At 57.9% G+C, this 14,253-nt stretch overlaps 1 protein-coding gene and 1 long non-coding RNA gene across 2 annotated transcripts; one reads left to right on the top strand and one right to left on the bottom strand.

Annotated features, from left to right (window-relative positions):
* Positions 1–2,177: 2,177 nt before the first annotated feature.
* LOC129533464 (uncharacterized) lies at positions 2,178–2,999 on the bottom strand. The gene is made up of 2 exons (XR_008679722.2): positions 2,874–2,999; positions 2,178–2,508 (listed from the first exon to the last, which is right to left on the bottom strand). It is a non-coding gene; the product is annotated as an uncharacterized lncRNA (long non-coding RNA).
* A 113-nt stretch (positions 3,000–3,112) lies between these two features.
* LOC101151653 (TBC1 domain family member 3G-like) lies at positions 3,113–14,046 on the top strand. The gene is made up of 14 exons (XM_031010966.3): positions 3,113–3,223; positions 4,651–4,723; positions 4,886–4,971; positions 6,259–6,298; positions 6,781–6,861; positions 7,305–7,412; positions 7,743–7,852; positions 9,101–9,149; positions 9,675–9,795; positions 10,509–10,603; positions 10,988–11,053; positions 11,517–11,616; positions 11,987–12,139; positions 13,121–14,046. The coding sequence occupies exons 2-14, from the start codon at positions 4,652–4,654 to the stop codon at positions 13,615–13,617; spliced, it is 1,578 nt and encodes a 525-aa protein (XP_030866826.3). The 5' UTR covers positions 3,113–3,223; position 4,651; the 3' UTR covers positions 13,618–14,046.
* Positions 14,047–14,253: the final 207 nt, after the last annotated feature.

Genomic DNA, 14,253 nt, shown 5'->3' with positions numbered 1-14,253 from the left:
GCTGTGCTTCATGCCCTCACTTGGGTGGCCTGGGAGGGAATGTGTTTTTTGTTTTTTTGTTTTTTTGTTTTTTTTGAGATGGAGTTTCACTCTTGTTGCCCAGGCTGGAGTACAATGGTGAAATCTCGGCTCTCTGCAGCTTCCTCCTTCCGGGTTCAAGCAATTCTCCTGCCTTCGCCTCCCGAGTAGCTGGGATTACAGGCATGTGCCACCATGCCCCGGTAATTTTGTATTTTTAATAAAGATGGGGTTTCTCGATGTTGGTCAGGCTGGTCTCGAACTCCCGATCTCAGGTGATCCGCCCGCCTCAGCCTTCTAAAGTGCCGGGATTACAGGCGTGAGTCACCGCGCCCAGCCGGGAATGCATGCTTTTAGGAGAAACGAAGACAACTCAGGCCCCTCATTCTCCTGGTGTTTGCACAAGTGCCTTCTCCACAGACCATGCTTCAGTCTCTTTCTTAGTTCTCCTTCTTACTGAAAGAGAGAAGCAGAGCCCCATCATGTACCCAGCTGCTTGGGGCCCAAGCCAAGTGTGCAAGCTTCCTGGGGAGCCTAGTGAGTGGAAGGCACTGCAGACCTTCCCCAAAGAAGCATCAGTTTTTGATGGATCCTTGAGCCCAGGAAGGCAATAGACAAGACATCATGGTTCACCAGAAGAGACAACAAAAATGCGATGAGGAAGGGCAGTAGTCAAAGGTTTTATGCTCCACGAGAAGGGGTTCTCAGGGCTCTAAGCAGCAGGCAGACTTTATTGCATGTGTGGTTAGGTGATGGCGACCTACAGTTTTCACTGGGAACTGGGATCAAGAGTAACTCGACCTCCTACTCCTGCACGTCTCTCTCTGTCTCTTTGTGTTTTGTCTCTCTCTCCCCATCTCACCCTCCTTATCCTCTCAGCCTCCTCTGTCTCTCTCCAAATCTCTCTTCCTCTCTCACTTTCCCTTCTCCTCATCTCTCTTTCTCTCTCCTTCTTTTCCAGTTCTCTCTCCCTCCTCATCTCGCTGCATGCCACTGTTCACGCTCCTGGGGCTCCACGTGGACAGGTGGACATGGGACTCCTAGGCTAATTTTCACGGCACAAGCACAGGGCTGCAGGACCTTGGTCCCCCACCTCCCAGCACCCTCAAAATGAGAGGTGTGGGGTGTGCCCGTGCTCTCCTGGGTGGGCGTCCCACGCTCCAGGAAGCAGAAACTGCAGGACAAAGCTGGCGCAAGTGACATGCCCGCGTGGCTGCCGGCTTCCATCTTGGGATCTGCTGAGGCCAAAGCAGAGGACACCTGCCCCGGACCGACCCTGCACCAGGGTGGGGGTAGGGGTGGGTTTGGGGGTGGGAAGGGCGATGGGAGCAGCCACTGCAAAGCAGTCCCTGGCTGGCTTCCTGCCCCGCACCCTGCCATGCGAGGCCTCTCCTCCCGCCCCCAGCCCTGCCCCTCACCACCTCCACCCCTAGGCTGTCCAGATCCAGGCTCCAGAAGTCTCCTAGGATCCAAGAACTAAGAGCAACCACTGGGCTCCGCAGCCCCTAGTCCATGAGTCAGCCACCCCTCTGCATGCTGACAAACCTTGGCTGTCACTTATCCTCCACCCCAAACCAACCCCAGCCCCATCCTATTGCAGGCCTGTGTGGCTGCTGGAGAGGCCGGGCTCCTTTCCGCACCCTGAGGCTGCCCGATATGCTTTCTGGATCCTGGAGAAAACTGACCCACTATTCTCATACCGGTGCAACTTCTTCCAATACCTCAAAACTGGACAACGTGAACTTATCTTGTTTCTTGTCTCTTCTTGCTAGGGCTGTCATTGGGACAGTCCGAGATGGGGGGGTGGGGGCAGACAATGGATGAATGGATGGATGAATGGACAGTAGTCCAGGGAGATGTCCCTGTGTGTCCTGAACTGGGCCCTTCCTCCAATGAGAAGCCTTCCTGAGTGAGTTTATACAGTCATCCCTTGGTATCCATGGATTAGTTCTAGGGTCCCCGGGGATGCCAAAATCCATGGATCCTCAAGTCTCTGACATAACATGGCCTAGTATTTACATATCAGCTATGCACATCCTCCCGTAGACATTAGACCATCTCTAGATTATTCAGGATGTGTAATACAATGCAGATGCTACATAAATGGTCGTGATACTGTATTCTTTAGGGAATAATGACAAGAACAAAGTCTGCACATGTTCAATAGAAACATAACCGTCCAATTTATTTTCTGAATATTTTCCATCTGCTGTTGCTGAATCTACAGATGCAGAGCTCCTGGATATGAGAGCCAAGTGTGCTTTGAGAGTAGGGTGGGTGAGGTTGCTAATGAGTACAGGGGAGTAGGTGTTGATCAGGAGGACCCTGCACTGGGGCATCTGGACATCCTGCCTCAGGACTTGAGACTCCAGTTGGATGGCACAGGCAGACTCGGCACAGGCAGACTCAGCCCAGGTCAAAGCCGTCCCCTTGAAGTTTCATTTTATCCCAAGCTCTTTCTGGACCCTGGAATTTGGCATCCCCTAGGCCCTGTGTGGAAGGACAGATGAACCAGGTTTTAGATAACATGTCTAGAAGAGTGAGCCCCTACTGTGTGCCCGGCACTTTCCTCACAGGATCCTCTAGCTAGAGTATCCAAGGGTCATGGAGAGAAATACCCAGTTAAAATATCAGAAATGAAAAAGCGATACCATTAGAGACACTAAAAAGACCATTAGGTAATAGTATTAGCTTTTGTATTCTGAGATCCAACAGCAGCAGTCACTTCCCTCCACCCCTATGTGTATCCCAGGACCACCCTGGGCAGGGAGGGCTGAGGTTAGGGAGCAGCCATGGATGCTCTGATGCTGGCCCTGGGCCTCGGGGGTGACAGTGATGAGGAACTGGGTGCATACATGAGTGGGGCAGCCAGGCCTGGCCAGAGAAGCAACACACACGTGCACAGATGTGTTTACCCACATACACGTGTGCACGCACGTGCACAAACACATTGCAGGCAGGCATGTTGACGCCTCAGGCAGTGGAGGACCCTGGCTCTGGGCGCTGCTGACCCAGGCAAGGCCCCATTGTGATGTGTGCCATGACCTCAGAATGTCACTGGTGCTTAGCACCTATCCGCTCTCTGGCCTGCCTCAGTGTTCTACAGCAGTTACACACAGGCAGTGGTATCTGTGAGCAGCTCTGTGGACTCAAAGGTTTTCTCCCTGAGAGACATGACCCAGGCCAGCTGATTCATCAGAATCAGGTGAGCGTGACCTGCTCTCTTCCCTCCAGGCGGACTTGGGGACAGTGGGTACGGTGTGGGCGGTGTTGGCCTCTGTGGGGCAGCTACCGAGGAGGGTCATCCCTGAGCACTCACCAGGTGCCCGTTCTACACTGCCCGTGTAGACGATTGGCTCTTTCGTCTCCATGGTGGCTTCGTAGAGTGGGTGCTGTTCCCAAATGTCCCCATTCGACAGATGAGACATCTGGGGTCAGAGAGGCAGTAACCGGCCTGGGAATCTGGACATGACCCTGAGTTTTGCTCTCAGCCCTGCCGTGTGCTGTGCTGGAATTCAGGCCTGAACCCTGTGACCTCCCTGCCCTAGATCCCAAATCTGCCCAGGTTTCCGATCCCGATGGGGCAGAGCCTGGTCCTGGCAGAGCCACTGGTATAGATCCACTGGTATAGATCCACTACGGTCCTCAGAACACCTCTGTGCCCTAAGCTGGGTCCCGATGGTCGCTGTGGGCCCCACTGAACACACATGGTCCCTTGTCCGGGGGAGCCTGCTGCCCTTGGGCAGCTGTGGAAAATGAAGGAGCCCTGGAGGGCTGGCTGAGGGGAGACTATCTTCCCTTCTGTTCAAAGGGGTCCGGGCACTAGGGTTCTCCCCAGGTATTTCTTGCTCTGTGTGGTCCTTTTGAGGCCTCACCCTCCTTTTGCCTCGAGTGTTCCCAGGAGTGACGGTCCATCCAGGTGTTCTCCAGGACCAAGGACCCACTGTTCTTCCTCAGTGACCCAGGAAAATGAACCCTCCTCTTGTTGGGACGGCTCAGAATGGTGGACTTCACAGTCCCTCCGCGAAAGACGTGGTTTCCATGCGTACAATAGATCTTTCTCATCCCCCAAACCGAACACCCTCCTGCTCAACAGGTGTTATTCCTAAAGTGGCTTCACTGTTCAGACTGAAGAGCCACGGTAGCCAAAGTGATGAGCGGAGTAGAACCAAGCAGTCAGGAGATATCTTGTTCCCTGTAGGAAACTGGGCATCTCTGAGGCCCTGAGCATCCCAGGAGGCCGATTGTACAGAGACCTCTGGTCGCTGACCCCAGTCTGCCTCCACATCCCTGGAAGGGCCCATCATGGGCCCTTCACCCTTGGCAGGTGGAAACCATTCAACCTGCTGGGGCCGGTGTGTCCCCATTTCATGGCATTGGGGGACAACAGGATTCTCTGTGTAGGTCCCACTGTACTCAAGTCCTTGGGAAGATGCCCACCCCTGCTTGGGACTTGAGACTCCAGAGACTCGAGCAGCTGTGGGCCACTGGGTCTGGCCCCTTTTTACCTGGGGGCGGCGGTGGAATGGGGGTTACGCAGCCAGCCAGCATCCGGGAGCCCGGCGAGAGCGGTTCAGGTGTTCTCCGAAGCCGCCGCGTACAGTGTAACCTTTAGACAATTTTGTCTCACAGGATGGACGTGGTAGAGGTCGCGGGTAGTTGGTGGGCACAAGAGCGAGAGGACATCATTATGAAATATGAAAAGGTACAAGTCGGTCTGCTTCTTGGAGGGAGGCCTCTTCCAGTGTGCCCTGGTCAAAGGGTCCTGGGCTCCCTAGGAGCACAGGGCAGGGACGGGTGGCCAATGCCCCCAGGCCCTTGCACCCTTTACCTTGGACCCCTCACCAAGGCTCCCTCTGGGCTACAGGGACACCGAGCTGGGCTGCCAGAGGACAAGGGGCCTAAGCCTTTTCGAAGCTACAACAACAACGTCGATCATTTGGGGATCGTACAGTGAGTCCTCTGCACTCCCCTCACCCCTAAAGCACCTGTCTCAGCTCAGGGATGGGTTTGCTTTTAGAAAGGCCTTTCTGATGCAGGACATGTCTCACCAGGTCGGGTCAACCTCCTTTCCAGAGACAGAACTCCTCCCTGACTCCCCTGCAGGTCCAGCCCGAGGTTGTTGTTAGGCCAGAGGTGTGGGGCCCATCTAGGGAGCCGGTGGGAATGGAGACTGGGCTAGGTCAGGCCCCTGGGCGCTCAGCAGTTCTGTCGGCAAGTGAGCACAAGAGGAGCAGGGCAGCCTGAGGGTCTGGCCCTGTCTACTTGGAGACAACCCCGGTGAGATCCAAGGGTTATGGCCACAGGGTGAGGGGACGCCTGACCCAGCCTCAGGGCTGTTGTCCAGCAGGTCTCTGAGGGCCCACCTGCCCCTGTTCTCCCCCATTCCCCTAGAGCTACAGCCCTCACTGTCCCGTGAGGGGAAAAGGCATGGTGACAATGGGGGCTGTAGCCCTAGGAGAATGGGGGAGAAGATGGGCAGGGCCCCGTTCTGGGCATCTCACGGTGAGGCCAGGGAGGCAGCAGGGCTTGCGGCTAAAGACTCTGGGTCTGGTGCTGGGAAGGGATCTGGGGCCGGGTAAGAGGAGCCCAGCCAGGAGCCCATCCCTCAGGGATCACAGGATGGAGAGACAGAGGATCCCTGGGGAGGTAGGGTGGGAGGGAGCTGATGAGCCGTGCCACTTCTGAAACGCAGGGTGTGTGGCTCGGGTGCAGGGAGAGGCAGGTGCATGCTGGGAGGTCAGAACCTGCAAGGGCCTTGGGGGTGTCAAGTGGGATGGGCCCCTGGTGCACCCAGAGTACACTGGGCGGGTCTCAGGGCAGGCTCCCTTGACCCTGGCGGGGTGATGTGGTCACTCCCGGAGGGACTCCTGTCAGGGCCCGGTCGCCCACCCTGGGCGGCCCCCATCCCATCTCAGGGCTAACCTTGCTCAGCTCCAGCAGAAAGCACCACCTCGAGTCCAGGACGGGCAGCCCCATTGGGCAGCCTGACCGCCCCCCACGCCAGGGGCCCCAGTAACCCCGGCCAGGCTGTCCCTACACTCCTTCTTCTCCCAGGTCCTGCCCCTCCTGGGAGTCAGCCCCACAGGAAGGCCCTTGTCCTCCCTTCCCTGTGCCTTCTCCTGGGCTGAGCCCTGAGCTGGAAAGGGACAGAGCCAGTCCTTTCTGGGGGTCAGCACCCAGGCTGGGGCCGCTCCAGGCCCCGTGCAGTTCCTCAGCTCTGCCTGGGTTGCCTTACAGTGAGACGGAGCTGCCTCCTCTGACTGCGCGGGAGGCGAAGGTAAGAGCCTGATGCACGGAGGGGCTGGTCCAGGGACGTAGGGACTGGGCGGGTGGTCAGTGAGGCAGAGGAAGCAGCTGGCCTGAGCGGTGGCGGGTGAGGGCGACGCGCTGTCACTGGGAGGGGCAGCAGTCCCTGCTGGACCTGACCCCAGGTTGCTGTTAACTTTGGCAGTTTGATAAAATTCCAAAAGGAGAACCACAGTCCTGGCTTGGGGGTGGCTGCGCGCTTGTGTCAGGACCCCACCTAGAGGCTGGGACCTAAGACTGGTGTGTCTGTGGCCTGAGGATGGTACATCCCGGGGTCCCAAAGCCAGCCCACTGGTGCTCATTTGCTCAAAGGCTCTCAGCCCTTGAGGTCTGCCCTTCCCTGGCTCCTTCCAGCTGGCTCCCACCAGGGCTCCAGAGCCCAAGACCCAGCATCCGCGGGCGGCTCTGGGAAGCCTGGCAGCTCCGCTAACTCCAACATGCCTCATTTGACAGCAAATTCGGCGGGAGATCAGCCGAAAGAGCAAGTGGGTGAAAATGCTGGGAGAATGGGACACCCACAAAAACAGCAGGAAGGTAATGTGTGGAGGGAGGAAGCACTCTCTGCAGAGACAGGGGACAGGCACCCATGGCTGTGGCCTGGCACTGTCAGCCTCTTAGAGGGTGGGTGGCACACTGTCCTCGCCCAGAGGACTGCAGGCCTGGTCGCCAGATTTCCTGCCTATTCATGCAAGCGTCACCTTGCTGGGAGGGAATCTGAATCTAGGGCTGGGACTACCCGGAGCTCAAGGCTAGGGATGCCCTGGTGACCTGAAGGAAGGAAAAGGTTCAGATCAGAGTTTCGACTCTGAGTGTCCATCCACTCTTTCAGTCCTGGGAAGGGAGACCCTGTCCCAGCTTGATCTCACCTCTGCTGAGGAATCATGGGGCCAAAACCGACAATTTCCAGAATCCCCGGGCTCTGGTCCTCACTGGGGTCACCCCGTGGCCTGTGACACCAGATTGTTTTCTGCCCACAGCTCATAGATCGAGCGTACCAGGGAATTCCCATGAACATCCGGGGCCCGATGTGGTCAGTCCTCCTGAACATTGAGGAAATCAAGTTGAAAAACCCCGGAAGATACCAGGTACGCTCAGCCAGAGCACAACAAACAGGACAGGCCGTGTCAGGGGCCCAGGTCTCCAGCTGGAGGGAACGTCAAGACCACCCTGGGGAGCTGGGGGTGAAGGTCAGATGAACACCCTGGGCACAGATGGTGACACAGTCACCACAGACAAACTCAGCTCTGGTGACCCTCCCTGGCTTCAGTAACAAGCCAAAATGCAGCTTTCTGCAGAAGGAAACCTTCCTTCTGTCCTTCCTTCCTGAAGTGCTGACTGTGGGCTGACTGCCACTGGGGGCAGGGAGTCTTCCATCTGTTCTGAGACTGCTTCCTCCTCTTGGCCCTGCCCTACAGATCATGAAGGAGAAGGGCAAGAGGTCATCTGAACGCATCCAGCAGATGGACCTGGATATAAGCGGGACATTAAGGAGGCATATATTCTTCAGGGATCGATACGGAACCAAGTAAGCCTACGGGAGCCACAGGGTCCCAGCAGAGATGGGGTGAATGAGAGGGATGGGGGCTTCCCCGGAGCAGAAGCCAGGGTCACCCAGGAGGGATGACACAGCTGCCAAGAGCTCTCCTGGCCCAGGGAGCAGCCGGCACCATGAACCGAGCACCTCCCTGGTTCCAAGCCCTGGGCCGGACTGGAACATGTGGGGCCAGAACCCAGGAGGATCCTGAGGAGATGGAAGGCAGCAAACAAAATCATGCACAATGGTGAAAGGTGCTCTCCCTGACCCATGGGGACCCATGGTAGGACCCATGGGAGGGTGGCAGGATAGAGGGCCCATGAGCCCCCCCAGGCAACAGTGACAGCACCAAATGCTGGGAGAATTAGGGGTCCTGGAAACTCTCATCCAGGTCTGCTGGGAACATGACATGGCACAGCCACGTTGGCAGCCGGTTGGGCAGTGGCTCACAAAGCTCGATGGACTTGAACCACACATCCCCAAAGTGTCACAGATATTGAACCCACTGATTTGGAAACTGACATCCACATGAAACCTGCATGCCAGGTTCACTGCTTGACTCCTCGTCACTCACACACGGAGCCTTCGGGGACGGCCTTCAACACGGGAATGGGGAGAGCAAGGCTGGTCCTCCCTTCAAACGGAAGACCCAGTGAGAAAAGGGAACGAGCCAGTGATGCCCGCACGAACGTGGGTGGATCCTAGATGCATTTTGCTGAGGGACAGAAGCCAGACCCAATAAGCTACCACAGTAGGATTCCCATTCCTAGGACATTCTGGAAAAGGCCAAACCACAGGGACTGAGAAGCAGTCTGGGTGGCCAGGGGCTGACGGATCGGGGAGAGGCTGGGTGCATAGGGGCCACCCTGGAGACTTGGAGGATGAAGGAGTCGCCCCAGGAGGGGCTGGAGCGGTGGCCGGGAGACTCTGCATACTGGTTTGGAACCGTGGAGGAACTGTACACCCACAGACTGAATTGGCGTATGTGCAAACTGAAAAAAAAAAAAAATCATTCAGAGTGAAAAGGATCAGGCAAGTCACTGTACAACTGGGCTATTTGCATGTCACAGATGTGGATTTTACTGAAACATTTCTTCAAGAGTCTCAGGCCCTGAAGAGCTCACTGCTTATCTGGTGAATCATCTGAACCTGAAATGGGATTTGCTGTTAGGCTTTGTAGACAAAGTGAAATTAACATCTGCACAAAACAAACCAAAGCCCCCTTTCTCTGTTTCCTAGGCAGCGGGAACTACTCCACATCCTCGTGGCGTATGAGGCGTATAACCCGGTGAGTATTCCCGGCAGTGAGGTCCCCGGGCCATATTTCCATATTCACAGGAGTGGGTGTCTGGTGGGGGTGTCGTTGCTTCTTTTAAAGTTAGTATTTGTGACCCACCAGGATATAGGAGGTAGGATGTCAGCTCACCGCTGGCATAAACCTCCAAGGAAGGGGGTGGTCTCAAGGGGTCAAGCTGATACACAAAGGAGTCAGGGCCTGGACTCCTGGTGTCACATGGGCCTGACCACCACTTCTCAGAACAAGAAATGACGCCCTCCTCCTGGGGCTGCCCCAAAGCCCAGGAGCTTGGCAGCATCGCACACAGGATGGTGCTATCAGCAGACATTTTGGACAAGGTGCTAAAGTGCCTGATGGACTTGGCTCTTGTCATGAAATGAATGTGCATCCTGAGGAAGCCTCTTTTTCAGAGGAAGCCTCTCCAGTCACCTCTGCCCTCTCCAATGACATGAGTCCTCCCAGGTGACCTCAGCCCTCCCAGCTGATGTCCTTCCATGGTGACTCTGGCTCTTGCAGGAGGTGGGCTACTGCAGGGACCTGAGCCACATCGCCGCCTTGTTCCTCCTTTATCTTCCTGAGGAGGATGCATTCTGGGCACTGGTGCAGCTGCTGGCCAGTGAGAGGCACTCCCTGCAGGGTAAGTGAACAGCTGCCCCAGGGACCTCCTGCAGCCAGACCTGGGGATGGCCACCCCGGCCAGGTGATCACAGCTTTCAGCCAAGGCACCCTCCTTGTGTCGCCAGCTTGTTGGGAGACTTTAGGATGTCTCTGCTGAGGGTCCCACAGGAGTCCACTGCTGACCCCCAAAGCCCAAATCAGACGCCTCTCATCCCCATCAGCAGAGGGCATCTCATCCTCCCCGTGGCCACCCTCTGTGTCCTGGAGCCACGCCCTCCGGCTCTGATTCTGTGCAGCTGACTCTCCCCTCCCTGAGAGTCCTCCTGCCCTACAGCTGCCCGGGCTCCTGCTGCCATCAGTGCCCACGAATGGGCCGACCAAGCCCAGGTGGCAGCATCTCCCCATCCCCTGTTCCCTGGCCCGACCCCTCTACCAGGAGATGACCAGGAAGCCCAGCACCCACCCAGTTCCGGCCGCCCTGTCATGGCCTGAAAGCCAGGCTTGCCCTTTTTGCACCCTGGCCCAGGAGGCCTCCAGGGGAACCTCCAGCCAGGCTCCAGGGAATGTTCCCGCCCCACCTCCCCAGGGTAAAGGCCGCATGTTGGGGTCACCAGATGGGAGGGTGGGAGGCCTTGGGGTTTGGGGGCCTCTCCAGCTGCCCAGCTCTTGCAGCTGATGGCTCCACATCTTGGGGGAAGGCTCTGATTTCACGATGGGCTGGGGGCTTCTCAGGATTTCACAGCCCAAATGGCGGGACCGTCCAGGGGCTCCAAGACCAACAGGAGCATGTGGTAGCCACGTCACAACCCAACACCATGTGGCATCAGGTGAGTTTATGGTCCCCTCAGCTCTTCCCAGAGGCCCTGCCTCCCGTGGGGCTGTAGGAGCAGGGGGGCTGGAGCCCCTCGTGGGGCTGGTGACTGGCTGAGTCCCAGCCAGGGCCTGACCTGGGACGTCAGGTTCTCCATGGGCTGGGAGTTGGTTTCCTTTCCTGCCCTGGAGGAGACAGAGGCACAGGGATGGGGGCCCAGCTCCCGCAGAGCAGGGCAAAGGACAGTGTGTCCACCGGGAGTGTGGGAAGGTGACAGTGTTGTGGGGAGCTCTGGACACCACCCAGTGTTCTGCACTAGGGGAAGGGTCTTCAGAGGCCCTGGAAGAGGGAGGTTTTTAGGGCAGCCCAGTGGCCTGAGCACCTCTGTTGCTTCCATCAGGACAAGAAAGATCTATGTGGGCAGTGTTCGTCCTTAGGCTGCCTCATCCGGATATTGATTGACGGGGTAAGGAGGCATAGGGAGACCCTGGCTCAGGGACCCTCCTTGCCCTGCAGTGCCCTGCTTCCCCAGCCCAGGGGTCTGGCTCACTCCCAGCCCACAGGAGGCTCAGGCGGGTCCCCAAAGGACACACAAGCAAAACCCTCTGCCCAAGAGGGGTCATCCCAGGGCAATGGCTGGGGCTCAGGCCCAGCCTCATGGGCAGACTGGGCCAGGACCCGACTTGAGAGGGCTCAGGGAAGCCTCAAGCCCTGGGCAAGCCCCTCTCTCCAGGAGCCACATCCCCACTCAAATGAGTGCCCCCCATGAGGAGCTTCAAGACCTTGTCTGACCCAGCGTCCTGGAGGGCTCAGGCGACCCTCATGGGGAAGGTCACTGACTCTGGAGACTGAAGCCCCAGTGTGCGCAGCTCGAGCCACCAGCCCCAGCCTGGAAGGACCAGGTTCTTTCACACCTGTTGTCCCCACAGATCTCTCTCGGGCTCACCCTGCGCCTGTGGGACGTGTATCTGGTAGAAGGCGAACAGGCGTTGATGCCGCTAACAAGAATCGCCTTTAAGGTTCAGCAGAGTAAGTCTACGTGTGCCCAGCAGGGCCTGGGGAGCCCTGGGGTCAGAGCCCGACTGGCCCGAGGGCAGCTTCCTCACACTGTCCTCATGATCCTCTGTTCTGGCCCAGAGGGAGGTCTGGCCAGGTGGGCTGGGCAGGACACTGTGACACCGAGCCCATCCCCCACATGACCCAGATGAAAGTCGAGAGTGTGGTGAGCACTTCCCTGTCCAGATCGCCCCCCAGCCACAGTCTCCTGTGTATATCTGGACGCCTGGGGTGGCCACAAAAGGATCCGGCACCACCCAGTGGGAGACTGAAGTGGCCACGGGGTATGAGCTGTGACCATTCCCAGGTAACTCCCCTGGCCTGATATCCACCCTGTCCCTAGAGCGCCTCACGAAGACGTCTGGGTGTGGCCCGTGGGCACGTTTTTGGAACCGGTTCGTTGATACCTGGGCCAGGGATGATGACACTGTGCTCAAGCATCTTAGGGCCTCTATGAAGAAACTAACAAGAAAGCAGGAGGACCTGCCACCCCCAGGTGGGCTCCAGTGCCATGTCCCCTCCCATGTCACCCTCTGGGGTAGTCAATAGTAGGGGAGTGCCCGGGACCCGCAACCCTACTACCTGGGCCTTCTTCTTCACCTTTTCTTCCTCCTCTTCCTCCTGGACTCTAAGAAAGTACAGGAGGCCCACCAGTCCTCAGGGCAGGCGCTCAGTGCGTGTATACTGGACATGCTGTGCACGCAGGAGGGGGATGTGGGCAAGACCCTCCAACAAGCCCCCTCCCACTTTCTGCGGTGTCTCCCTCTCCCCCTTGCAGGGCCCTCCAAGTTACTAGACGAGCCCAGACCCATTTGTGGGAGACCCCGCCCCTCCCTGCAAGCACCCACAGCCTCAGAGAGCAGCAGAGGCCCCTCACTCCTGCACGCTCCTCCAAGGTTGCCAGGACAACAAGCCTTGAGCCAGGGAGACAAGGGAATCGGTGTCCCTGACCCACAGAGCATTCAGGGAGAGGGCACAGGTGGGACCCCGGGCCCAGAGCCAGAGCCAAGAGTTCAGCCAGAAGTGGGAACGGTCAGTCCTGGCATGGACTGGGCAGCCCAGGAGGGCAGAGGGTGACCCACATCCGGGCCCAATCACCCACTGCGGAGACAGGTCCCCACGTGAGGTGGCAAGGGGCTGGGTGACATCCAAGGCCCCTCCCACCTGAGTTCCGACTGGGGGCCGTATCCCAGGCCCAACAGCCCTGGGACGAAGGTGTGTGGCAGGAAGCCCCCAGCCAGTCTGAACCCTGGGGGCAGTCCCGGGAGCCACCCGCCATGCCACGACAGCTTCCCCACGCCAGGCAGCACGCACCCCTCCCTCTGGGATCAGCAGACTACAGGCGTGTCCTCAGTGTCAGGCCACGGGGGCCACACAGAGACCCCGAGGACTCCAGAGATGCAGGCAGGTGGGGCCCAGCCCGGAAAGGCCTGCGTGGGCTCACTGGAGATGCTGACCGCGTCTGTTTTCCTTTCAGCCAAACCCGAGCAAAGGTCGTCGGCATCCAGGCCTGTGCCGGCTTCACGTGGCAGGAAGACCCTCTGCAAGGGGGACAGGCAGGCCCCTCCAGGCCCACCAGCCCGGTTCCCGTGGCCCATTTGGTCAGCTTCCCCGCCACGGGCACCTGGTTCTTCCACACCCTGTCCTGGTGGGGCTGTCAGGGAAGACACCTACCCTGTGGGCACTCAGGGTGTGCCCAGCCCGGCCCTGGCTCAGGGAGGACCTCAGGGTTCCTGGAGATTCCTGCAGTGGAACTCCATGCCCCGCCTCCCAACGGACCTGGACGTAGGGGACCCTTGGTTCCGCCGTTACGATTTCAGACAGAGCTGCTGGGTCCGTGCCATATCCCAGGAGGACCAGCCGGCCACCTGCTGGCAGGCTGAACACCCTGCGGAGCGGGTGAGATCGGCTTTCACTGCACTGAGCCACAACGTGGGCATGGACTTCCTGGCCCTGCAGTGCACCCAGCACTGATTCCGACCAGGGCACCCCCTTCAGAGCTAGGGACAAACAGCAGTGTGCTCCCACCTCAGGGCCTTGCCTCTGCGGCCTCCACTTGGAAAGTTCTCAGTTCCCCCAGGCTTCTAGAAGCATCTGGGCCAGGGCTCATGGCTGGATAATTTCCCTAGGCTTAACAACCCAAGCAAGCTTCGCCTCCTCGTTTTATTTTTTGTTAAACTTATGAGAATGTATTAAGAAAGAGTGCAGCTCGAGAGACATTCAGAGATGGAACACACCAGACCCCAGATCACAAAGCCAACCATGCCCAGTCCCTCCCAACACCCCCAGCCCCACGACCATCGTTCTGAATTCTGACGACAGCGTGAGCCTGCCTTTGTACTTTAAACACATGGAAGGATAACCACCTTCACGTTTTGAAATAAATGTTTCCTGTTGAAATGATTTTAGATTTTAGACAGAAATATTGAAAAGGCACTATAGTGTCCTCCTATACCTTCCATCCAGCTGCCCCTAATAATGATGTTTTGCAGTCCCATGGCACGTAAGAAATTTATGCCGGGTGTGGTGGCTCACACCTGTAATCCCAGCAATGTGAGAGGTCGAGGCAGGAGGTTCAGGTTCACTTGAGTCTAGAAGTCTGAGACCAGC

This window comes from Gorilla gorilla, chromosome 4 (genome assembly GCF_029281585.2).
Source record: "Gorilla gorilla gorilla isolate KB3781 chromosome 4, NHGRI_mGorGor1-v2.1_pri, whole genome shotgun sequence".
In the NCBI taxonomy this organism is placed as follows: domain Eukaryota; kingdom Metazoa; phylum Chordata; class Mammalia; order Primates; family Hominidae; genus Gorilla; species Gorilla gorilla.
The sequence above is the reverse complement of the archived record's forward strand: the minus strand, read 5'-3'. Positions and strand labels throughout refer to the sequence as shown.